The sequence below is a fragment of the Neoarius graeffei genome, chromosome 8 (assembly GCF_027579695.1).
Source record: "Neoarius graeffei isolate fNeoGra1 chromosome 8, fNeoGra1.pri, whole genome shotgun sequence".
Classification (NCBI taxonomy): Eukaryota; Metazoa; Chordata; class Actinopteri; order Siluriformes; family Ariidae; genus Neoarius; species Neoarius graeffei.
The window spans coordinates 83,285,400-83,309,792 of record NC_083576.1 but is presented as its reverse complement, the minus strand read 5'-3'; the positions used below and the strand labels follow the sequence as shown (position 1 = coordinate 83,309,792).

The following is a 24,393-nucleotide window of genomic DNA, read 5'->3' as shown; positions in this document are numbered from 1 at the left end:
GTACCTAGAATAATGCAGACTATAGGTGGGGTAGTGCCTTTTCTTTTTCTGGGGGCAGCCATGGCCTAAAGGTTAGAGAAGCAGCCTTGGGCCCAAAGGGTTGCCAGTTTGATTCCCTAAACTGGCAGGACAAATATGGGGGGAGTGAATAAACAGCACTTCCCCTCCAAATCATGGCTGAATTTCCCTTGAGCAACTGCTCCCTGGGCACTGTAGCATAGCCGTCCACTGCTCTGGGTATGTGCATGCTCATTACTCACTTGTGTGCGTGTGTTCACTGCTTCAGATGGGTTAAAGAGGAGGCAGAGGAGGAATTTTGCTGTGCTTCCATGTACACATGACAAAATAAAAAATAAAGGCTTCTTCTTGGGGGGGGGTAGGGTAGGGTAGCTGTGAACATCCCCGTGCACACACAACACCTTCACCCACTGTGCTACCCCCAATGCCTCATCTTGCACCAGGCTTTGGTGAATTGAGGTCTGATTACAGCCAGAGTCCACCAAAGCCTGATATGTATCCCCTTGGATACTCACCGGTATGCGATACGCTCCGGCCCGATCGAGGGCGGCTCCTGGCGCGTCGGGGATCCAAACCACCGCACCCACTTCCATCGCCGAGCACTGCTGTTGGAGGTGGCCCGGCTCCCCGCACCACCTCCTCTCTGCACCAGCGCTCTGGGGCTCACTCATCTGGGGGGGGGGGGGGAGGAGACAGACACAGAAGGGAAAAACGGGAGGGCACCGCGGGTGCAACAGGCCGGCTGGGGTGGGGCCGGCCCCCGCCTCCGCGGTGGGGGAATGAGGAGAGGATGAGACGGGGGGGGGAGAGAAGAGGGAAGAAGAGGATGTCCGCTGTCATGCCGCCGGAACAGCCGCCAAATGGTCCTCTGCCAACTCGATGGCCTGATCCAGCGATGCCAGGCAGTGGCACTAGACCCACTCCACGGTTCCCTCTGGTAGGCGGGCGATGAACTGCTCCAGTACCACCTGATCAATGATCCCCTCGGCGTCACGGTTGTCGGCCCTCAAGCAGCGCCAGCAGGCGTCCCGGAGCTGCTGGCCAAACGCGAACGGCCGGCCGACTTCCTCCAGACGCAGAGCACGGAAGCGCTGACGCTGTTGTTCAGGGTTGCGCCCCACCCGCTGGAGGACGGCCCGGCGAAGGTCCGCGTAGACCAGCTGGCAGTCAGCGGGGAGCTGTACCGCAGCCAGCTGCGCCTCGCCCGTTAGTAGGGGGAGGCGGTGTGCCGCGCGCTGTTCCACCAGCCAGCCTGAGGCCTCTGCTGCCTGCTCAAAGAGCGTGAGGAAGGCCTCGGGGTCGTCATGCGGGCCCATCTTAGTGAGGGTGAGGGGAGAAGGGCCCGCGGCGGTGGAGGTGGTGGACCCCGCCGATGCAAGGAGGTGCCAGAATGCCTGTCGGTCTTCTTGCTGTGCCAGCACCAGGGCCTCGAACCGGTGCTCCTGCTCCTTTCGGAGGGTGACTAGCGCCTGGTGCTGGCTCTGCTGGGCCGTGGCGAGGGCGTGGGCCAGGTCCGCGAAGGGGGAGGACTCCATGGGGCTGTTCTTTTTCCTGTGCTCGATCTGGGGTTTCGGCACCACTGTAGCAGTTTGTGTGGGTGGAGCACAGAAAGACGGCAGGCCAAAATTAAGTTCCACAAACTTTTTATTTTAGTCTTTTCAGACGTTGTCAACTCTCTAGTCATGCACGCGCGCACACACACACACACACACACACACACCAGTCGTCTGGTTGGGGAGAGAGCTTCCTTCGTCTGCTCTCTCTCTCCTTATATAGGGTGTGGTCACTGGGGAAGACACACAAACACAGATTAACCAACATCAGGTGCAGTGATTCTGCCACTTACCTTCCCTGACTCCACCCTCCGGTCACAGACTGCCGCTTGACCACGCCCCCGCTGCCACAGAGACCATTCGCATGTTTTATTCAAATGTATACCAATCAGAGATACAGTTAGATAGAGATAGGTGTTACAACTTTCTTGATCAGCTAGATCTACCACAGTTGGCAGCGACTGATTCTATGCGACTTGATGCACCCATATTGCTGGAAGAACTTAAGTCAGCGGCTCTCGACATGCAAAGAACCAAATCACCAGGGTTTGATGGAATACCACCGGAAGTATACGTGGAATTCTGGGGCAAGCTAGACCCCCTACTTCTAGACATGATGATGACATCTATAGACAAAGGCAGTTTTTCAAGAGACGTCAATATAGCCCTCACATCTTTACTTAAGAAAGACAAGGACCCCGTAGACTACAGTAGTTATAGACCACTCAGTTTATTAAATGCAGATCTTAAAATATATGCAAAAGTGCTGGCCCGATGCATTCAGAATCGCATGCCAACATTAGTCAGCTGCGATCAAACTGGATTTATAAAGTCTAGGCTAGCTGCAGACAATGTCAGACGACCCCTCCATATAATTGATGCTGCAGTAGACAAAACAGCCCCAGCTGCAATTCTATCCCTTAACGCTATGAAAGCCTTTGACAGGCTGGAGTGGTCCTTTTTGGGGGCGGTTTTAGAAAAAATGGGTTTCGGTGGAAACTTTATTCATATGATTACGGTTTTGTACTCAAATCCCTCAGCCCTGGTTCTCACTGGCCAACTAGCCTCTGTGCTTTTTCCAGTCACTAGATCATCCTGACAGGGCTGTCCCCTGAGCCCAGCACTTTTTGCACTTTCTCTTGAGCCACTTGCTCAGATGATTCGTCAGTCTCCCAATGTGCATCCTATTTCAGTTCGCGACACTCACCACCACTTGTCTTTATATGATGATGACGTTTTGGTCTTTATGGAGAAATCACTACAATCTATACCTAACTTGCTATCCATTTGTGAAGAATTTAGTTGTCTCTTTGGTTTTAAGATCAACTGGATCAAGTCCTCATTATGTCCTCTTAATGATTTGGCTAGGAGGTTGCAATTTGCAGCTGACATTCCAGTTGTCCAGGACTTTAAGTATCTCAGGCTACAAATTTTCCCATCCTTGAATCGCACTGTAATGCACAACTACTCAGACATACTGAATAAAATTAAAGCAGACTTGGACAGGTGGATTAGTCTCCCTAACTCTCTGAGCCCGTGTCTCTATAGTCAAAATTAATATTTTGCCCAGAATATATTTTATCAGTTCAATGATCCCCCTCTCCCCTCCTGTCAATTATTGGAACAAATTACATTCTAGTATTTCACGGTTTATCTGGAACAGGAAGCACCCGCGCCTCAAACTGTCAACTATACAAAGAAGAGTGGCCAGTGGTGGCTTATTGGTACCTAACTATAAGTTTTATTTCTGGTCATTCATGCTTAGGCCATTACTTGTATGGCGTGACTCTAATGCATCAGTTTCCTGGCGTAGTTAAAAAAGTTAAAGCCCTTCCCATGTGGCGCCGATCTCCATTTCCACAGCCCTCGGCCTCTCACATAGCTCGGGTTACAGTGGGGGGCTAGTCCTTTGATAACCACGAGAGTTTAATTCCCCACTTGCCTCTGATTGCAGCATGCCTTGCCAGATGGTAGTAGGTACCATTTTTTTATGATGGTCTTTGGTATGGCCCAACCATGAATAGAACCCACGAGCTCCCAAGCGAGAGGCAGACACGCTACCACTAGGCCACTAGCCAGTCAATTTCTTGGCATAGGCTAGAGGAAAATTGCGTGAGACCCTGGAACTTGCAGGAGGTTCTCTTTGTTAATATATCCAATGAGCAATGTCGGTTGCGTTTTGGCCCAACAGTTTCACAACTTATTCAGACATGGCATGCAGCTGAACTTCAGTGCAAGATCCCCTGCAAGTGGCATACACTTACACCGATCTTTAACAACCTAGGCCTTTTGATTGGAGTAAGACCTCATCATGTTCTGCCTGGGGTAATAGTCATATTTGCACTTTAGACGATGTTTATAGTGACTCTGGGCTGTGCACCTTTCAAGATATTAGAGACAGGTATAAATGTGCCTGTATGCTCATTCTTTTTCTATCTGTAGCTTAGATCATCTCTACTGGCACATGGTGCCCCGAGGCAACAATCTTTACCAATCCACCCATTATACAAGTTACTCACCACACAAATTAAAAATAGAGGTATGGTCTCTGAATTATATCACTTCTTCCTGGAGGCCTCCTATAATGAATTACCACTTGACAGAATGTGGAGGCGTGATTGCCCCAATCTTGATTCTGATTTTGAATGGTCACAGATCTGGGCAAATATTAGGGAGGCTTCCCGCAACCCAGACCACCAGCAGATCCACTTTAACTATATACACAGAACATATTTAACCTCTCGCAAGCTCCATTGTATGAAGTTGACAACTGATCCCTTGTGTAGCCTATGTTCTATGAAAGCCTCTGGCACTTTTTTGCATATGATGTGGAATTGCTCTCCTGTCTCACAGTTCTGGTCTAAAATGGCAGCTAAGTTATCTGACTTAGTATCAGTGACTATACCTGTCCTTCTGCTGAACGATCTGTCAGAGATGAACATTACCAAACTTAAAAAGCGCACTGTTTTAGCCGGCCTGACAGCTGCCAAGAAGTTGATTGCGTTGCGATGGAAACCTCCCCATTCTCTCACCATTAGACACTGGGCCCATACTTTCCTGGATGTAATTTATTTAGAACTGTCGACTGCTAGAGTTAATGGCACTAGTGAGCCTACCACAAACAATTGGCACGCAGCAGCTGATTCGCTGAAAGAAATTATAGGATGAACTCTTCCCTTACTTGATGCTTTTTGTGTTGACTCTTAATTTCCTAGTTTCCCGTGTGTGTGTGTGTGTGTGTGTGTGTGTGTGTGTGTGTGTGTGTGTGTTGGTACACGTTAGAGATATACAATCTATAGGATGCTAGTAGACTTGAGTAAGCGTACCTAATGAGTGTACTGCTGGGGTGGGGGTGGGAGGTGGTGCCCTTCCCCCTTTTTTTTCCCTCATGTTATTTAGGTTTCATTTGTTTGCACCTTATTTATGTGCAAGGTTATTGTTGTTATTATTATTATGATTACTATTACTATTTCTACTAGTAATTATTTGTTACTGTCAATTATTGTACTGTCTTTACTGTCCAATTAACGAGTTGTGCTTTCGGTTGTAACTTGTGTTCTTGTTCAAATAAAACATTTGGTCACAAAAAAAGATGAAAAAACAGAAATCTGGAGTAGACATGGGTATTCACCCCTTTCGTAAAAAAACCCTACATAAGAGCTGGTCCAACCAATTCACTTCATAAGTCACATAATTAGTAGATTAAGATCCATCTGTGTGCAATCTAAGTGGCACAAGATCTGTCACATGATGTCTGTATAAATCAACTTGTTCTGGAAGGACCCTGAATCTGCAACACTACTAAGCAAGCAACATGAAAACCAAGCAGCCTCCAAACAGGTCAGAGACAAAGTTATGGAGAAGTATAGATCAAGGTTAAATTATAAAAAAAAATCCCAAACTTTGAATATCCCACAGAGCACAATTAAATCCATTATAGCAAAATGGAAAGAATATGGCATCACTACAAACCTGACAAGAGAAGGCCACCCACCAAAACTCTCAGACCAGACAAGGAGAGCATTAATCAGAGATGTGACAAAGACACCAAAGATAACACTGAAGGAACTGCAAAGATCCACAGCGGAAATGGGAGTATCTGTCCATAGAACCACTTTAAACCGTACACTCCACAGAGTGGGGCTTTATGGAAGAGTGGCCAGAAAAAAAAGCCATTGCGTTAAGACAAAAATATGAAAACATGTTTGGAGTTTGCCCAACAGCATGTGGCAGACTCCCCAAACGCATGGAAGGAGATTCTCTGGTTGGATGATACTAAAATTGAACTTTTTGGCCATCATGGGAAACGCCAGGTGTGATGCAAACCCAACTCTTCCCATCACCCTGAGAACACTGCTCTGACAGTGAAGCATGGTGGTGGCAGCATCATGCTGTGGGGATGTTTTTCATCTGCAGTGACAGGAAAGCTGATCAGGATTGAAGGAAAGATGGATGGCACTAAATACAGGGCAATTCTGGAGGAAAACCTGTTTGAGTCAGCGACGAAGGTTCACATTCCAGCAGGACAATGACTCTAAACATACTGCTAAAGCTACAAAGGAATGGTTTAAAGGGAAACATTTAAATGTCTTGGAATGGCCTCATCAAAGCCCAGACCTCAATCTAACTGAGAATCTGTGGCATAATTTGAAGACTGCTGTACACCAACGCAGCCCATAACACTTGAAGGAGTTGGAGCCGTTTTGCCTTGAGGAATGGGCAAAAATCACAGTGGCTGCATGTGCTAAGCTAATAGAGACATACCTCAAGAAAGTTGCAGCTGTAATTGCAGCAAAATGTTGCTCTACAAAGTACTGACTTTAGGGGTGAATACCCATGCATACTCCAGATTCCTGATTTTTTTCCTTCATCTTAATTATTGTTTGTCGCAAAAAATAAAAAAACAATTTGCACCTTTAAAGTGGTAGGCATTTTGTGTCAATCAAATGGTGCTAACCCCCATAAATCCATTTTAATTCCAGCTTGTAACACAACAAAACAGGACAAACATCAAGGGGAATGAATACTTTTGCAAGACACTGTATTTACAGCATCCTTAGTAACTGCTTAGTCATGGTCACAGATGATTTAAATTAGGCTATTTGCTTGTTCTATATTTTGGTAAACAGAACCAACTAGCCAACCAATATGCTCAGAAATCACAGGCAGGTACAAACAAAAGTAATAACTGTGTGAGCAGAATTTAAATAAAAAAAAAAAAACACCCCACCCACACCACTGATTTCCCTATCTGAGCATTTTGACACTTCTGCTATTTCTAGAGCTACACATTTTTCCAGTAAACAAGAATAAACTCATACAAGTCCACTGCAAGGCATCATGCACCCACATATTAGCAAACTCTTCTATCCTGTGTGAATGCACTGATGATGTTTTTGGACATGAATCTGTCGAGTAAAACTCTTTCCACACTGTGAGCAATGATATGGCTTCGCCCCTGTGTGAATGCGCTGGTGTTGTCGGAGAGAACTATGAAGAGTAAAACTCTTTCCACACTGTGAGCAGTGATGAGGCTTCTCCCCTGTGTGAATGTGCTGGTGTTCTTGGAGATTAACCTTTTGAAGAAAACTCTTTCCACACTGTGAGCAGTGATGTGGCTTCTCCCCTGTGTGAATGCGCTGGTGTCGTAGGAGAGAACTCTGATGAGTAAAACTCTTTCCACACTGTGAACAGTGATGTGGCTTCTCCCCTGTGTGAATGCGCTGGTGTTCTTGGAGATTAACCTTTTGAAGAAAACTCTTTCCACACTGTGAGCAGTGATGTGGCTTCTCCCCTGTGTGAATGCGCTGGTGTCGTAGGAGATGACTCTTTTGAGTGAAAAGCTTTCCACACAGTAAGCAATGATATGGCTGTTCTCCTGTGTGAATGCGCTGGTGTTGTAGGAGAGTACCATGAAGAGTAAAACTCTTTCCACACTGTGAACAGTGATGTGGCTTCTCCCCCGTGTGAATGCGCTGGTGTTCTCGGAGATGACCCTTTTGAATAAAACTCTTTCCACACTGTGAGCAGTGATACGGCTTCTCTCCTGTGTGAATGCGCTGGTGTTGTTTGAGATCACTCTTTTGAGTAAAACTCTTTCCACACTGTGAACAGTGATGTGGCTTCTCCCCTGTGTGAACGCGCTGGTGTCGTAGGAGATGCTTCTTTTGAGTGAAAAGCTTTCCACACTGTGAGCAATGATACGGCGTCTCCCCTGTGTGAATGCGCTGGTGTTGTTTGAGATCACTCTTTTGAGTAAAACCCTTTCCACACCGTGAGCACTGATATGGCTTCTCTCCTGTGTGAATGCGGTGTTGTTGTTTGAGATCACTCTTTTGAGTAAAACCCTTTCCGCACTGTGAGCAATGATACGGCTTCTCTCCTGTGTGAATGCGCTGGTGTTGTAGGAAAGCACTCTGATGAGTAAAACTCATTCCACACTGTGAACAGTGATGTGGCTTCTCTCCTGTGTGAATGCGTTGGTGTTGTTTGAGATTACTCTTTTGAGTAAAACCCTTTCCGCATGGTGAGCAATGATACGGCTTCTCTCCTCTGTGAACGCGCTGGTGTTGTAGGAGAGTACCATGAAGAGTAAAACTCTTCCCACACTGTGAGCACTGATACAGCTTCTCTCCTGTGTGAATGCGCTGGTGTCGTAGGAGAGTACCATGATGAGTAAAACTCTTTCCGCACTGTGAGCAGTGATATGGTTTCTCTCCTGTGTGAACTTGTTCAGGTTGTTGGAGAGCACTCCGATGACCAAAATTTGTCCCACGTTCTGAGCAATGGTGAATTTCCTTTTGCTCATCATTGTTAGAATTGTCAGAAGTGAGAGTATCAGATGATGTTGGCTGACTACTGGAGCCTTTGGAAGGTAGGTGAAGATCATGTTTATTATCTTCCAATTTGCATGGTTTCAAATACTCCTCATCGTGGCATCTCTGGATGTTTGTGTCTAGGTAAATTTGGGATGCAGAAGAAAAAGGTCATGTTGTGCAGGAAAAGAATTGCAACACAAAAAATATCAACGTGAACATGAAATGCAACTAGATTATATAATCTAACAACACTATCCCGATGTCAAGGAATGTTTGCGGTTAAGTAAAAACATTTAGGATTCTTTTTTTAGATTTTTTTTGGGCTTTTTCCACCTTTATTGGATAGGACAGTGTAGAGACAGGAAATGAGCAGGAGAGAGAGACAGGGAGGGATCGGGAAATGACTTCTGGTCGGAATCGAACCCGGGTCCCCGCATATACGGCATGGCACCTTATCCAACTGAGCCATGACGCCCCCAAAACACAAAAAAAGTGGATCTGCTTGTCTACAAATTTACAAGGCTCAGGGGCACCAGCATGGACTACAGAGGGCTGTTGGTGACTTCTGTGATGAACATATCTACTTAAGTGACACTTCACTTAACAAATCATACAGTTCATCAAACAGTTACCACTTCTCCAAAGGAAACCCCTGCCATTAAAACAAGTTGGCCATGTCAGTATGTGCCATACCAGACAGTTCCCCCAGGATTTCGCGGGCCTTTTTTGTGATTGTTGCGGGCTAAAATGTCTGACGTTGTGGGGGGTTTCCAAAAAATTTCGATGAAAGTTGCGGTGGGTTTTTTTAGGTTTTTTTGCAATTACATTACAGGAGGAAGTGAAAGTTGCGAGAAATTGTTGCAATTTTCTCTTTTTGTGATTAAAATTGAGTGATATGTTAAATATTAAGTTATTACTGAAAAACTATTGATTAAAAAAACAAAGATACTGAGAAATGGTCCTATAAACGACTTTACCAATATAAAAGATTACTAGGACTACAAAAATGCAGAAAAATAGGCTTTACTTATCCAAATGTACCTGTTGGTTCAAAAGTTAGTGCATAGAACCTCACAGCACAACATGAAGTTACCTTAAAATATAATATAAATGCCTCAGCTTTCATGTAAGAAAAAAAGCTATTAATACTAGTACTGTGTGCAGGCAGTCTCTCCTGAAGACTAAATGAAACAATAATTATAAACTAATAAAATAAATGGCTCAGGCTTCATAGAAGAAAAAAAAACAATTTGAACAGAATCTCACAGTATGACGCTGAAGCTGCCTAAGGAATGGAAAATAAAATACCATTTTGGCAAAAATGTTGGCATCCATTAATTTCTTGTATTAAGTAAAAAATAATAATTTAAAGTGCACACAGTCCTTCACTGTAAACATAACACTTTCAGTAACAGAATTTAAGCCTATATAAACACTGACTCGCACATGCTACTTCTCTTGAACGTATACACGGAAGTAAGCAGTGTTGCCAGATACTGCTGATGTTTTCCAGCCCAAAATATGTTCAAAACCCGCCAAAATGCACTTGAAACCCCACAACTGGACGGGAAACTGCCCAATCTGGCAACACTGGAAGTAAGGCGGAAGGTAGTTTGTCGACGTCATCTCAAGACGACGCCAATGATTGGTTAAATTTGCGGGAAAGTTGCGGTGATTGGGTATAATTGCAACACCGCCCTGAATTCGCAGGGATTGGTTGAATTTGCATTGAAGTTGCAAATCGCAACATCACGAAATCCTGGAGGGTCTGACCAGATTAGAGAAGCTCACAGATCCTGTATCTTACATTATCAGAATAATGCAGTTCTGCAAGCCTCAAAGGAACTACTTCAATGCCAAATAATCCTTAATGGCAGCTTTAGCCAGCTTCTGAGGTGCTGAGACCAAAGGGGGGAGAAAAAAGAGGGAAAAAAAAAAGGTTTGAAAGCCAAGATACAGGAGCCTCTATCTTGGAATACTGGTAGATTCAATAAGATCCTGGAAAAGCAGCTCAGAGCAGCACTAGCCCAAGGGATTTGAGTGGCCAAAAAGTTTACATACTGATTTATGTACAGACTGTCAAGTTTAATTTGCTTAATAATTTCAATTATACACCAATTTAATAAAATTAGATACTGTGAAATTTTGTGAAACTGTCAAATTATAATAATGGAGTTTATTAAAGAAATAATCCAACATAAATTAAGATGTACAAGACCAGTCATTTAGTTAAAAGAGAAATGCAAGTCTATTAAACAAGGGTCACGCTGCAATTGTTCAGCTGGTGTGCCAGCCAGTTCCATTTGTAACAAGTGACAGCTAAGTGACTGATCTGGACTGTCTCAAACTGCAATGTGCCATATATTCCCTAGTATGTTGCATACGAGCATCAACGCAGCATTGGGGATGGCACATTGGTACAGGAGACATTTCAGGCTGAGAGTTCACAAAAATGATGAATGAGCCCGAATGTACCCAGACTGTCAAAGAGCAAAACTTGTCCTTCATCTTCTCCACAAATGTTTCTTGATCCCATCCACAAATCACTTCAAGAAAACACAGTGCATTTCTTTTTTGTAAACAATTTTTCTTCCTTTCTCACCTGCTGCTACAAGTCTTTTTCAAACAATATTTTTGTTTAAAGACAGGACACAATTTTCTTCCTAGACCTCATCATGACGTGACATGAAACGTTCATACAATCTACAGTATTTTGAAATAACCAGCTTTGAGTTTATTCAGTACCAAGTGGAATTTGTCAAGGGGAAGAAGATGTTTTTCCATCATCAGTAATAGTTTATCTTGTGAGTAAATGACTTAAAGCACACTGGATGGTCTTGCCCAACAATACCCAAGTGAAGTTTTGTTTTTTTGTGACCCATCATACTTGCCTTTATCAAAAAGTACAGGTTATTTATTGGTACCTAGAATAATGCAGACTATAGCTGGGGGTAGCACCTTTTCTTTTTCTGGGGACAGCCATGGCCTAAAGGTTGGCGAAGCAACCTTGGGCCCAAGGGGTTTCCAGTTCGATTCCCTGAAACAGCAGGAAAAATTTGGGGGGAGTGAATAAACAGCACTTTCCCCTCCAAATCATGGCTGAATTGCCCTTGAGCACCTGCTCTCTTGGCACTAGAGCATAGCCACCCACTGCACTGGTTATGCGTAGTGTGATGGAGTGCCCGTCACTACAGTTGAGTATGTGCTCTGATTGCCATACCAACAAGCCTGTCTCTTTGGTGTTCTGACAGGTTTGGCACCCTGTAGACCTGGGTTCAAGGCTGGGTGAGGTGACTACTCTCTCACTTCGCAGAAGTGGGATGGCTTGCTGTGAGACCATTGGAGGTGTGCCCTGTGTGTGAGCCATATGAAGGACCCCCAGGATAGGTAAGCCCTGTGCGAGGGATCCCAGAGATGGGTGAAGCACGAATGTGTGAGGCACCCTGGTATGGAAGAATTACAGCTGGGGGATGCATGAAGGATACCTGCCTGTACGCCTGCGTACGTGAAGTGCATAGGTGTGCCTCCCGAAGGGGAGCGCAGTGGTGATGGAGTGCCCATCACTACAGTTGAGTATGTGCTCTGACTGCCATACCAACAAGCCTGGCTCTTAAGTGTTGTGGTCAGGGCGCAGGTTTGGCACCCCGTAGACCTGGGTTCAAGGCTGGGTGGGGTGACTGCTCTCTCGCATCGCTACAGAGCCTACGGATTGGGGAGGACATTAACCTCCCATGGAGCAGAAGGGCAAAAGCTCGCTTAATCTTGATTTTCAATATGAGTACCAACTGTGAAAGCGGGGCCTCACGATCCTTCTGGCTTTTTAGCAGGTGGTGTCAGAAAGGTTACCACAGGGATAACTGGCTTGTGGCGGCCAAGCGTTCATAGCAACGTCGCTTTTTGATCCTTCGATGTCGGCTCTTCCCATCATTGTGAAGCAGAATTCACCAAGCGTTGGATTGTTCACCTACTAACAGGGAACGTGAGCTGGGTTTAGACTGTCGTCAGATAGGTTAGTTTTACCCTACTGATGATGTGTTGTTGCAATAGTAATCCTGCTCAGTATGAGAGGAACCGCAGGTTCAGACATTTGGTGCATGTGCTTGGCTGAGGAGCCACTGATATGAAGCTACCATCTGCGGGATGAACCGAACGCCAGGTTAAGGTGTCCGACGCTGACGCTCATTCGACCCCATAAAAGATGTTGGTTGATTATAGACAGCAGGACGGTGGCCATGGAAGTCGGAACCTGCTAAGGAGTGTGTAACGACTCACATGCCGAATCAACTAGCCCTGAAAATCTTTGTCGCAATGTGATTGGCACACTGAAACATGGGTTGGACATGACAGAGTGTATGTGACAATATAAGAGGAAGGAGAAAAAAAATGATGTATTGCATCACTACAGTATGCTCATTGCTCACTTGTGTGCATGTGTTCACTGCTTCAGATGGGTTGAGGAGGAGGAATTTTGCTGTGTTTCAGTGTACATGTAACAAAATAAAAAAATAAAAGCTTGTTCTTGGAGGGGATCTTGGGAGTTCCTGATTTTATGAGAGCTATGGTCATACTATAATTGTTAGTCCTCATATCTGATGGGATTCCAGTGCCTGATTTGGACAAACACTGACTGTCAGGGTTCCTCCACTTACAAATACACTGCCTGGCTAAAAAAAAAAAACACCCGAGTGCTCTGAGAGCACAATATCCCCTACTGGCAACCTTGCCATAACTCTGGTAAAATGCGACCGAATTGAACAAAATTGCAACATGCCTATTATCGATATATAACAAAGAATCCTGTCAAGGTTCATGAAGTTCCTCCAAAAATTGTGAGAGAAGTTGATTTCAAAATGTGAGCACCCTTCCCAAGACGGACATCGCCACGACATAATCCCCCTTCAGGCCTTTCGGCCAGTTGGGGATAAAAACTGTGAAGGAAGTTGCTTTCAGAAAGCAAGTACACCTTGATGAAATTGCCAGAATACAAGCTTGTTAATAATCAAGGCCATAACTCTGGTAAAATCTGCCCAAATTAAACAAAATTTCCATCTGCGTATAACTGTCATATAACAAGGCCTTTTGTCAAGTTTTCTGAAATTCCTCCAAAAATTGTGAGAGGAGTTGATTTCAGAAAGAAAACACACTCATAAAATTGTGAAATTACAATCTTGTTAATCAAGGGTCACAACTCTAGTAAAAATTGACCGAATATAATGAAATAATAATATACATAGTAGCGACATATAACAATGCCTCATCAAGTTTCCTGAAATTCCTCCAAAAATTGTAAGAGGAGTTGATTTCAAATTGTCAAAACTATAATTTTGTTAAATCAAGGGCTGTAACTCTGGTAAAATGTGACTGAATTTAACGAAATTAGAATACGCGTACTACCGACATATAACAAAGAATCCTGCCAGGTTACATGAAATTCCTCCAAAAATCGTGAGAGGAGTTGATTTCAGAAGGTGAGCACCCTTCCCGGCGGCACGGTGGTGTAGTGGTTAGCGCTGTCGCCTCACAGCAAGAAGATCCGGGCTCGAGCCCTGTGGCCGGCGAGGGCCTTTCTGTGTGGAGTCTGCATGTTCTCCCCGTGTCCGTGTGGGTTTCCTCCGGGTGCTCCGGTTTCCCCCACAGTCCAAAGACATGCAGGTTAGGTTAACTGGTGACTCTAAATTGACCGTAGGTGTGAATGTGAGTGTGAATGGTTGTCTGTGCCTATGTGTCAGCCCTGTGATGGCCTGGCGACTTGTCCAGGGTGTACCCCGCCTTTCGCCCGTAGTCAGCTGGAATAGGCTCCAGCTTGCCTGCGACCCTGTTGAACAGGATAAAGCGGCTAGAGATAACGAGATGAGATGAGACACTGCTGCCATTTCTGGAGCTACACATTTTTCCAGTGGCATTTTTGTAGAATTTAAAGTTAATTTTATTTAAACGTATTGCCAACACCCACTTCAGGAGTAAACCAGAATACACTCATGCCAGTCCACTGCAGAGCATCATGCACCCACACATGAACAAACTCGTTCACACCTAGTGGTAATTTAAGCATAGCCTATTTGCCCATATCTGAAGAAAACCAGTGGCCCCAGAGGAAACCTACACAGACACGGGGAGAATGTGCAAATCTCAACACAGACAACAACCTGAGCTCAGGATCAAATCCACAACCCTGGACCTATGAGGCCATGAAGATGCACCACCGGTTTTCCCCTAAATCTGTATACAGATATTTGGATACCTGACCATCACACCAATAAATGCTTCTTGAGCATCTCATTCCAGATTCATTCCTCTTTGCTCTTCAACTAAGCTCCACTATTCTGGGAGTACTTTCCACTCAAGCATTCATGAGGTCAGGCACTAATGTTGGGTGAGGAGGCCTGGGGTTCAGTTGGCGTTTCACATCGTCCCAAAGGTGTTCCATGGGTTCGAGGTCAGGGTTCTGTGCAGGACACTAGAGTTCTTCCACTCCAACCTTAACACACCATGTCTTCATGGAACTTGCTTTGTGCACAGGGACACTGTCATGCTGGAACAGGTTCTGGCTTCTTAGTTCCAGTGAAGAGAATTTGTAAAGCAACAGCATGCAAAGACATTCAATTGCGTGCTTCCAACTTTGTAATAACAGTTTGGAGAAGAACCACACATGGGTGTGATGGTCAGGGGTGCACAAACTTGAGCCATATATTGTAAAGAATCACATCCATGGAGCTTGAAACAAGTGTTATTCTGGAGCGAATGTGGGGTAACTATTTAAATGTATGTATTTAAATAAATTTTTTTGTTTTCCTAAATTTTACGTATGATAAACTCTATAAACATAAAAACCATGCAAGATAATTTAGTCGTAATTTGGTTATTAAATTATCTGAAACAGAGGCTACATCCCAAATAACCCACTATTATACTTTCAATGCACTAGATACTGTGTCAGGTAGAATAATCAGTAAGAGTGTTACTGAGCTCCTGATCTCATACAGAGGTAGTCTTTATTGTCAGGATCTTCCTCTTTAATGGAGAGAACTTCAGGTGGGTTTTCGAGGTCATTTCCATGGTTATAGATGTTCAACTCCAGTGTCTCCTCTTTCTTCACACAGACTCCTGACACTTCGGATGTCCCTCCATCTGAAATCTCGATTTTCACGTCTTCATACAGCTAAAGATCAAACAAGAATAACACTTATTCAGAAAAGACTTCAGATTTCCTTTCTCATTAAGCTATGGTCAGACTACAGCTCGCAATGCTTTGCAATGAGTTATAAATGAAAATGAGGCATTTTGGTTTGACGATGTACAGGTGAACTAAAAGTTGTGGTCACACAGCAGGTGGACACTTGACTGTCACGCCTTCGCGCACTTGAGTCTGGTGTAGCTCGAGTAGCCACGCACACTCACGGAGTGCATTGTGCGCAATCGTGCGACCCAGTCGTCATGAGAAACACCTGATACTGATTTGAGTGCAAATCAGCATGTGCATACAAGGACGCTGTTTTCACAGAGACTTTGAGAAGTATTAACATCACTGTCATGTTTGTTTCTAGCCGTGATTAAGACTCTGGTTAAATACTCTGCTTTCTGTTTTGGTTTCATTTGTGTTTTGTTGCTCTAACCTTGCCTCACATTTTGTTTTTGTAAATATCACACCTGCTGAAGAACACGCATTCTGCACTTACATCCATCTAACTCTGCATACCTGACAAAATACTTAACAAAGTCTCTTTGGAAATGACATCCTCATATGCTTTTGCTGATTATGCTCAAATCAGCATCAGGTGTTTCCCATAATAATTTGGTCCCAAGAGCGTGCACAATGGCCTCCGAACGATCCCCAAATGTACTTTTTAAGTCTCGGGGAAGGTTAGGCTATGCCATTTAGTTTGCTGAAGAAAACATCGCTACCAAATTTTAATGCAGGCACTGGCATTTTTTGCGACATTTTTGGCCACTCACGAAGCAGAGACACACCAAAATACAACTCGCGAAACTTGAAGAACATTTGCCTTGCATCGCATGATTGGCAGCAATGCTACCAATTTTTCAATCACCAAGTATTCGCAAACACGTTGCAAGCTGTAGTGTGAGCAGGGCCTTATGCATCATTAGGTTCTGTGTGATTAGCAGGACAGTTTGTAGGCTGGCAGTGAAGCGAGGCAGCAAAATACAAACACCGGTCAAGCTTTAAAGGAACAGTCCACCGTACTTCCATAATGAAATATGCTCTTATCTGAATTGAGACGAGGTGCTCCGTACCTCTCCGAGCTTTGCGCGACTTCCCAGTCAGTCAGACGGGATGTCACTCCTGTTAGCAATGTAGCTAGGCTCAGTATGGCCAATGGTATTTTCTGGGGCTGTAGTTAGATGCGACCAAACTCTTCCGCGTTTTTCCTGTTTACATAGGTTTATATGACCAGTGATATGAAACAAGTTCAGTTACACAAATTGAAACGTAGCGATTTTCTATGCTATGGAAAGTCCGCACTATAATGACAGGCGTACTAACACCTTCTGCGCGCTTCAACAGCGCATTGATACGGAGCTCAGATATCAATGTGCTGCCGAAGCGCGCAGAAGGTGTTAGTACGCCTGTCATTATAGTGCGGACTTTCCATAGCATAGAAAATTGCTGTTTCAATTTGTGTAACTGAACTTGTTTCATATCACTGGTCATATAAACCTATGTAAACAGGAAAAACGCAGAAGAGTTTGGTCGCATCTAACTACAGCCCCAAAAAATACCATTGGCTATACTGAGCCTAGCTACATTGCTAACAGGAGTGACAGCGCGTCTGACTGCGTCTGACTGACTGGGAGGTCGCGCAAAGCTCAGAGAGGTACGGAGCAGCTCGTCTCAATTCAGATAAGAGCATATTTCATTATGGAAGTACGGTGGACTGTTCATTTAAAGGGCATATCCTGGACCAATTTATTGTTTTTTTATATGAAAGTATGTCCCTTTACACACTCATCCAGAAGGGTAATTTTGCACAATGCCATCTGTCTACAGCAGAAAAAAATAAAACGCGTGTGGAAAAATCCCAAGGGAGTCTGGAGCCATATTGATCCAGATTCGTGACGTCACGTGAGGATCCGCCAGCAGGCTGAGAGACAAACACAGGAACACCTAATTTAGAGTATAGTCTCTCTTATTTCTTACCCTGGCAACAGTCAACTTGTGAACTGCCGATTTTCTTGGTCTTTTTCTCGGCTCTGCTTGGTCCTCGGCTTCAAGGGCCTCAGTGGATGCGGCACTTCGCCTTCTGTCAGGGGAGACGAACACGGCTGGCTCCTTTGGTGACGCTGACACAAATGGAGACGGTGTTGCTTTGGGCATTCTAACAGACGGAACTGCGTCTTTTCAAGTTGCTTCTTGAAGCCCATTTCCCACTGCAAATAGTTCTCAAAGTCATCGGGCTTTATGAAGTGAGCCCCGCATATGATGCTGTGGTCTATTGCATGTTGCCAGTTTTTCCGGGTGCCTCGCACGAAGCGCTCCCATTTCTCTCTCATTGTCCGGTCTTTTGGAAAACGATGAGTACTAATCCCATCAAGATTGGTGTTGCTACACCCTCCTACGATACATCTGTTAACCATTTTAATAATTACGCGATAACGTTGAAAAAATTTGCCAAAAACCACCAGGTCGTTTTCTCATAAATAAACCAGCGCTGATGTCAGATTCAGAGGGAGGCGTCCCGCACGTGACGTCACGAAAATCAATGTTTGCTGGGAAATCCAAATGCCAAGTTTTTTCAGAGGCGGACCAATTCGCTTCAAATGGCTTGATTTCAACTGAATTTTTCTGGTATTGCGCAAGGTAACATAAATAGCACAAAATGAAAAATGTAACAGATATTTGACCAAAGTTTAATATAAAATAAGAGAATTGCATTGATCTTGCTCCTGAATTTACCCAAGATGTGCCCTTTAACATCATACTATTATTTTTTGTTTTTACAACACAAATCATTCTTGAGCTTTACCTGTGAGGGATCAGGAGCCTGAGACGTCCTGGAGGAGCACTGTCTGTCTCCTGCTGAACTCATTAAAACAGCTCTAAAAAAGATTATTATTATTATTATTATTATTAATACCATTAGCAACAACGTGTTTAACATTACTATAAAAATAAAAGCAAGAGAATTATGTAAAACCATTCATGAACCTTTAAACCTCAACATTAATGCTTTTTATTCTTAAGATAAACAAAAAAATAAAACTACAAAAAACTAGGTTAGTTAACTAAATGTACGTGCTTTGTTTTTATCTTAATTAGTGCAGACAACTCGTGAAGAGTGATTTTGAACAAAATATTATTTCAATAGGCTCCAGCTTGCCTGCGACCCTGTAGAACAGGATAAAGCGGCTAGAGATAATGAGATGAGATAATAACAAACAGATTAAAGTAAAGTAACTTTATTAGTCTCCCTAGGGAGAAATTTAGCTTAGAGTCAGGGAACATTGCTGCATCAAGAAAGGGACACATCTAATTAACTTAAAGAACATATGTGCAATCTGGCATTTTTGCTCTAGCTGAACTGTGCAAATTAAAAATCCTAACATTGATACATACAAACAATTCAAACAAGTACCATTAATACATTCATACAAACATACCTACCTAACATCCACTCAAATAATATCCATACATACATACCTATCCATACATCCAATCAATAACATCTATACATTCCTAGATATCTCACAAAAATTAATACCATTCCTACAGTCATATATATAAATTACATTCATACATTTCCATACATGTACAAAAGAACCATAGTTCTAAATAACCTGTGCAAAATAGCCAAAGAAAGATAACACATTCTTGTCTTCCATCTATGCATACATACACCATCCATTTATTAGCCCACATACATTCACCTCTGATCATTCAGAAACTTAATTGAAATAGGGATGAATGAATGTTTATACCTGTTGTGTTTACATAAAGGGACACTATATCTCCTCCCTGAGTGTAAAAGTATATATTCAGAATAAAGCACATGGGAACTGTCAGATAAAATACCTTCAGCCTGACTAATTACTGATTGCTCAAAAAGCTCCTGCGGATTCAGAGGGGCGGGAGTTCCCATGATCTTACCTGCTGTCTTAACCAAACTAAAAATCTGAGCCTTCGACTTTACTGTTAGATTTCCAAACCAACTGGAAATACCGTAATGGAGAATTGATTCTATTGTTGCTCTGAAGAAAATCAACATATTTTTACAGACACCAAACAGACAAAGTCTACGCAAGAAATGGAGGTGCTGGTGAACTCTGGCACATACGCTAGACACCTGTGTTCTCCAACTCAGGTTACTGTCAATATAAATACCTAAGTATTTGAAGGTGGTCACCTGTTTTATATCTTGACCATGGATGACCGCTGGCATTTTGTCACCCACTGATCTAGGATCAATAAGCATTTCCACAGTCTTACTTGTATTAATGTGAAGGTCATGTGAATCACACCAGACCACAAACTTGTCCACTGCCGCTTGGTGGATACAAGAATTACCGTTTTTTGTAAGTAAGCTTAAGATAACAGTGTCAGAGTATTTCACTATAAACTGATTTGGATCAGAGCTGACACAATCATTTGTATAAAGTATAAACAAAAAAGGTGAGCTAACACACCCCTGAGGGGCGCCTATACAGCTCTCTGTAATATCTGAGAGAGCTGCATTAAATTTTACTTGCTGTGGTCTATTAGACAAAAAGGAGTGATACCACCTAATTAGAAAAGGACATACATTCAACTTAATTAACTTCCTGAGAAGGATATGTGGCTGAATTAAATTAAAAGCAGAACTAAAATGAATAAAAAGGAGTTTAGCATATGCAGCAGGACTCTCCAAGTGTCTCAATATAAGGTGCATTATTGTCGATATAGCATCATTTGTACTCCGATTTTTTATATAAGCAAATTGGTATTTATCTAGCTGTGGTTCTACATATATGCAAAGTTGCTCAATCATTAGCCTCTCCAATGACTTGAACACATTTGAGGTAATCGCTACTGGCCGGTAGTCGTTGTCCTCCTGAGGACATGCTTTTTTGGGCAATGGAATTATGATGGATTTTTTTCCAGAGTTTTGGGACTGAATGTGTATCAATGGAGAGCTGAAAAAGTCTATACCAAACTGGAGTAAGTTCCTCAGCAAATGTCTTCCATACAAAAGCAGATAGATTATCTGGGCCAGTGGCCTTGTTAGTATGCATTGATTTAAAGACCTTGGCAACAGCGTGTGTTCCCATTACAAACTACTGTCTTTAAAACTGCAGCACAATCTCCAGTATTATCAGTGTTAAAACGCATGTAAAAATCATTTACAACCCCGATTCCAAAAAAGTTGGGACAAAGTACAAATTGTAAATAAAAACGGAATGCAATGATGTGGAAATCCATATTTCCATATTTTATTCAGAATAGAACATAGATGACATATCAAATGTTTAAACTGAGAAAATGTATCATTTAAAGAGAAAAATTAGGAGATTTTAAATTTCATGACAGCAACACATCTCAAAAAAGTTGGGACAAGGCCATGTTTACCACTGTGAGACATCCCCTTTTCTCTTTACAACAGTCTGTAAACGTCTGGGGACTGAGGAGACAAGTTGCTCAAGTTTAGGGATAGGAATGTTAACCCATTCTTGTCTAATGTAGGATTCAAGTTGCTCAACTGTCTTAGGTCTTTTTTGTCGTATCTTCCGTTTTATGATGCGCCAAATGTTTTCTATGAGTGAAAGATCTGGACTGCAGGCTGGCCAGTTCAGTACCCGGACCCTTCTTCTACGCAGCCATGATGCTGTAATTGATGCAGTATGTGGTTTGGCATTGTCATGTTGGAAAATGCAAGGTCTTCCCTGAAAGAGACGTCGTCTGGATGGGAGCATATGTTGCTCTAGAACCTGGATATACCTTTCAGCATTGATGGTGTCTTTCCAGATGCGTAAGCTGCCCATGCCACACGCACTAATGCAACCCCATACCATCAGAGATGCAGGCTTCTGAACTGAGCGCTGATAACAACTTGGGTCGTCCTTCTCCTCTTTAGTCCGAATGACATGGCGTCCCTGATTTCCATAAAGAACTTCAAATTTTGATTCGTCTGACCACAGAACAGTTTTCCACTTTGCCACAGACAGTTTTAAATGAGCCTTGGCCCAGAGAAGACGTCTGCGCTTCTGGATCATGTTTAGATATGGCTTCTTCTTTGAACTATAGAATTTTAGCTGGCAACAGCAGATGGTACGGTGAATTGTGTTCACAGATAATGTTCTCTGGAAATATTCCTGAGCCCATTTTGTGATTTCCAATACAGAAGCATGCCTGTATGTGATGCAGTGCCGTCTAAGGGCCTGAAGATCACGGGCACCCAGTATGGTTTTCCGGCCTTGACCCTTACGCACAGAGATTCTTCCAGATTCTCTGAATCTTTTGATGATATTATGCACTGTAGATGATGATATGTTCAAACTCTTTGCAATTTTACACTGTCGAACTCCTTTCTGATATTGCTCCACTATTTGTCGGTGCAGAATTAGGGGGACTGGTGATCCTCTTCCCATCTTTACTTCTGAGAGCCGCTGCCACTCCAAGATGCTCTTTTTATACCCAGTCATGTTAATGACCTATTGCCAATTGACCTAATGAGTTGCAATTTGGTCCTCCAGCTGTTCCTTTTTTGTACCTTTAACTTTCCCAGCCACTTATTGCCCCTGTCCCAACTTTTTTGAGACGTGTTGCTGTCATGAAATTTCAAATGAGCCAATATTTGGCATGAAATTTCAAAATGTCTCACTTTCGACATTTGATATGTTGTCTATGTTCTATTGTGAATACAATATCAGTTTTTGAGATTTGTAAATTATTGCATTCCGTTTTTATTTACAATTTGTACTTTGTCCCAACTTTTTTGGAATCGGGGTTGTAGTTCATTTGCCCTTGCCCTCCCATTATAAGCAAAAAGGGGCTTCCTTTTAGTATCCATAATTGGTCATTTGCCTTATTGAATCCCACAGTTTCTTTGTGTTGGAGTTGGACAGATCATGTTCTGCCCGCTCCTCATATTCCCGTCGAGCTGCTTTTATTTGTAGGTTTAAATCCTTTTGTGCAGAACAAACTCCTGCAGTGTGTCCCCTTTTAAAAGCTGCTCTTTTCCTGTTAATGCATTCCTTCATCTCTTTTGTAAAATATGGTTTATTATTAGGATATCGCTTAACATTTTTCTGGGAAATAATGGAGTCAACACAGAAAGAAATATAGGCAGTGATGGATTCAGTAGCCCCATCAATATCAGTGTCTTCAAAGAAAATGTCCCAGTCCGTACAGAGAAAGCAGCCTTTGAGCTCCTCCGTTTTATCACTGGTCCAAATCTTTATGGTCTGTATTTCTGGTTTGCTGGCCTTAAAAACTGACCGATAGGTTAAACACACTCGGCCTCACAGCGTCATTTTAACTTACCTCAGGGTTTAAAGCACAACGAATCTTCAAACATAGGCAAAATAATGAACCTGCATTTTTTAACTGTATCAGATATAACCTACACTGGAAATTTTATTCCAAATATTTAATGTAATATTATCTTAAGATGTTCCAGCAAGAAACATGAGACCTTTTCTTCTCCAATGTTTTCTGGCGGTTGGAGAAACAGCAACTAGACGCTTTACCGCCACCACCTGGTCTGGAGTGGCGTAGCAAATACCAACTGAAATGAGATCCCGGCCATGTCGCTTCTTCTTCTTCTGCTGTCAGGTTTTATGGCAGTTTACAGGCAAAGTGTTTTACCGCCATCTACTGGACTGAGGTGCAATCAAATGGATGTCATTTCAAAGGAAAATAATAACCTCATCTCATCTCATCTAGCCGCTTTATCCTGTTCTACAGGGTCGCAGGCAAGCTGGAGCCTATCCCAGCTGACTACGGGCGAAAGGCGGGGTACACCCTGGACAAGTCGCCAGCAGGGTTGCCACCCGTCCCGTAAAATACGGAATCGTCCTTTATTTGGCAATTAAATCTTGTGTCCCGTATTGAACCGATACGGGACGCGATTTGTTCCGTATTTTCATAAATGTCCAATACACATGTCTGTCTCACACATATCAACACTAAATCTAACAATAATGAACAAAATAAAACAGGAAATACTCCGTTGCGGGATCTACCCAGGACACAAACCCCTCCACTCTGCGTCACGCTCTGTGCGTCTGTGCCTGGCTGCCTGCGTCACTGCGTGTGGCGCTGTCACGGTTGCCTAGCGACAGACAACACACACCAGCGCTGCTCAAAAAACCCGGGCCTTTTAAAAATGTCTGCTGCACCCGGGACTCCACCACGTCCTCAAAAGCGTAAACGCTTACAAAAATACAGACGTGAGTAGGAAGAGGCACATCCTTGGCTGGACAGCATGAGTGGAGTTGACTACAGGGCAAACTGTAAAGTCTGTCGGCGAGTGTTTTCAGTGGCGTACGGTATATTATAATAGTAACAAATAAACAAATACATTCATACGTACATTTCCCGGCGGCACGGTGGTTAGCGCTGTCGCCTCACAGCAAGAAGGTCCGGGTTCGAGCCCCGTGGCCGGCGAGGGCCTTTCTGTGCGGAGTTTGCATGTTCTCCCCGTGTTCGCGTGGGTTTCCTCCGGGTGCTCCGGTTTCCCCCACAGTCCAAAGACATGCAGGTTAGGTTAACTGGTGACTCTAAATTGACCGTAGGTGTGAATGTGAGTGTGAATGGTTGTCTGTGTCTATGTGTCAGCCCTGTGATGACCTGGCGACTTGTCCAGGGTGTACCCCGCCTTTCACCCGTAGTCAGCTGGGATAGGCTCCAGCTTGCCTGCGACCCTGTAGAACAGGATAAAGTGGCTAGAGATAATGAGATGAGATGAGATGAGACATACATTTCCGAGCGGCACGGTGGTGTAGTGGTTAGTGCTGTCACCTCACAGCAAGAAGGTCCGGGTTCGAGCCCCGTGGCCGGCGAGGGCCTTTCT

General features: G+C 43.6%; 1 protein-coding gene across 1 annotated transcript; it reads right to left on the bottom strand.

Moving 5' to 3' along the window:
• Window positions 1–6,518: 6,518 nt before the first annotated feature.
• Window positions 6,519–23,132, bottom strand: LOC132890969 (gastrula zinc finger protein XlCGF26.1-like). Its single transcript, XM_060928382.1, has 4 exons — window positions 22,863–23,132; window positions 18,373–18,445; window positions 15,371–15,548; window positions 6,519–8,526 (listed from the first exon to the last, which is right to left on the bottom strand). Exons 2-4 carry the CDS (start codon window positions 18,433–18,435, stop codon window positions 6,938–6,940), a joined length of 1,830 nt encoding a protein of 609 aa, XP_060784365.1. The 5' UTR covers window positions 18,436–18,445; window positions 22,863–23,132; the 3' UTR covers window positions 6,519–6,937.
• Between the last annotated feature and the right edge of the window lie 1,261 nt (window positions 23,133–24,393).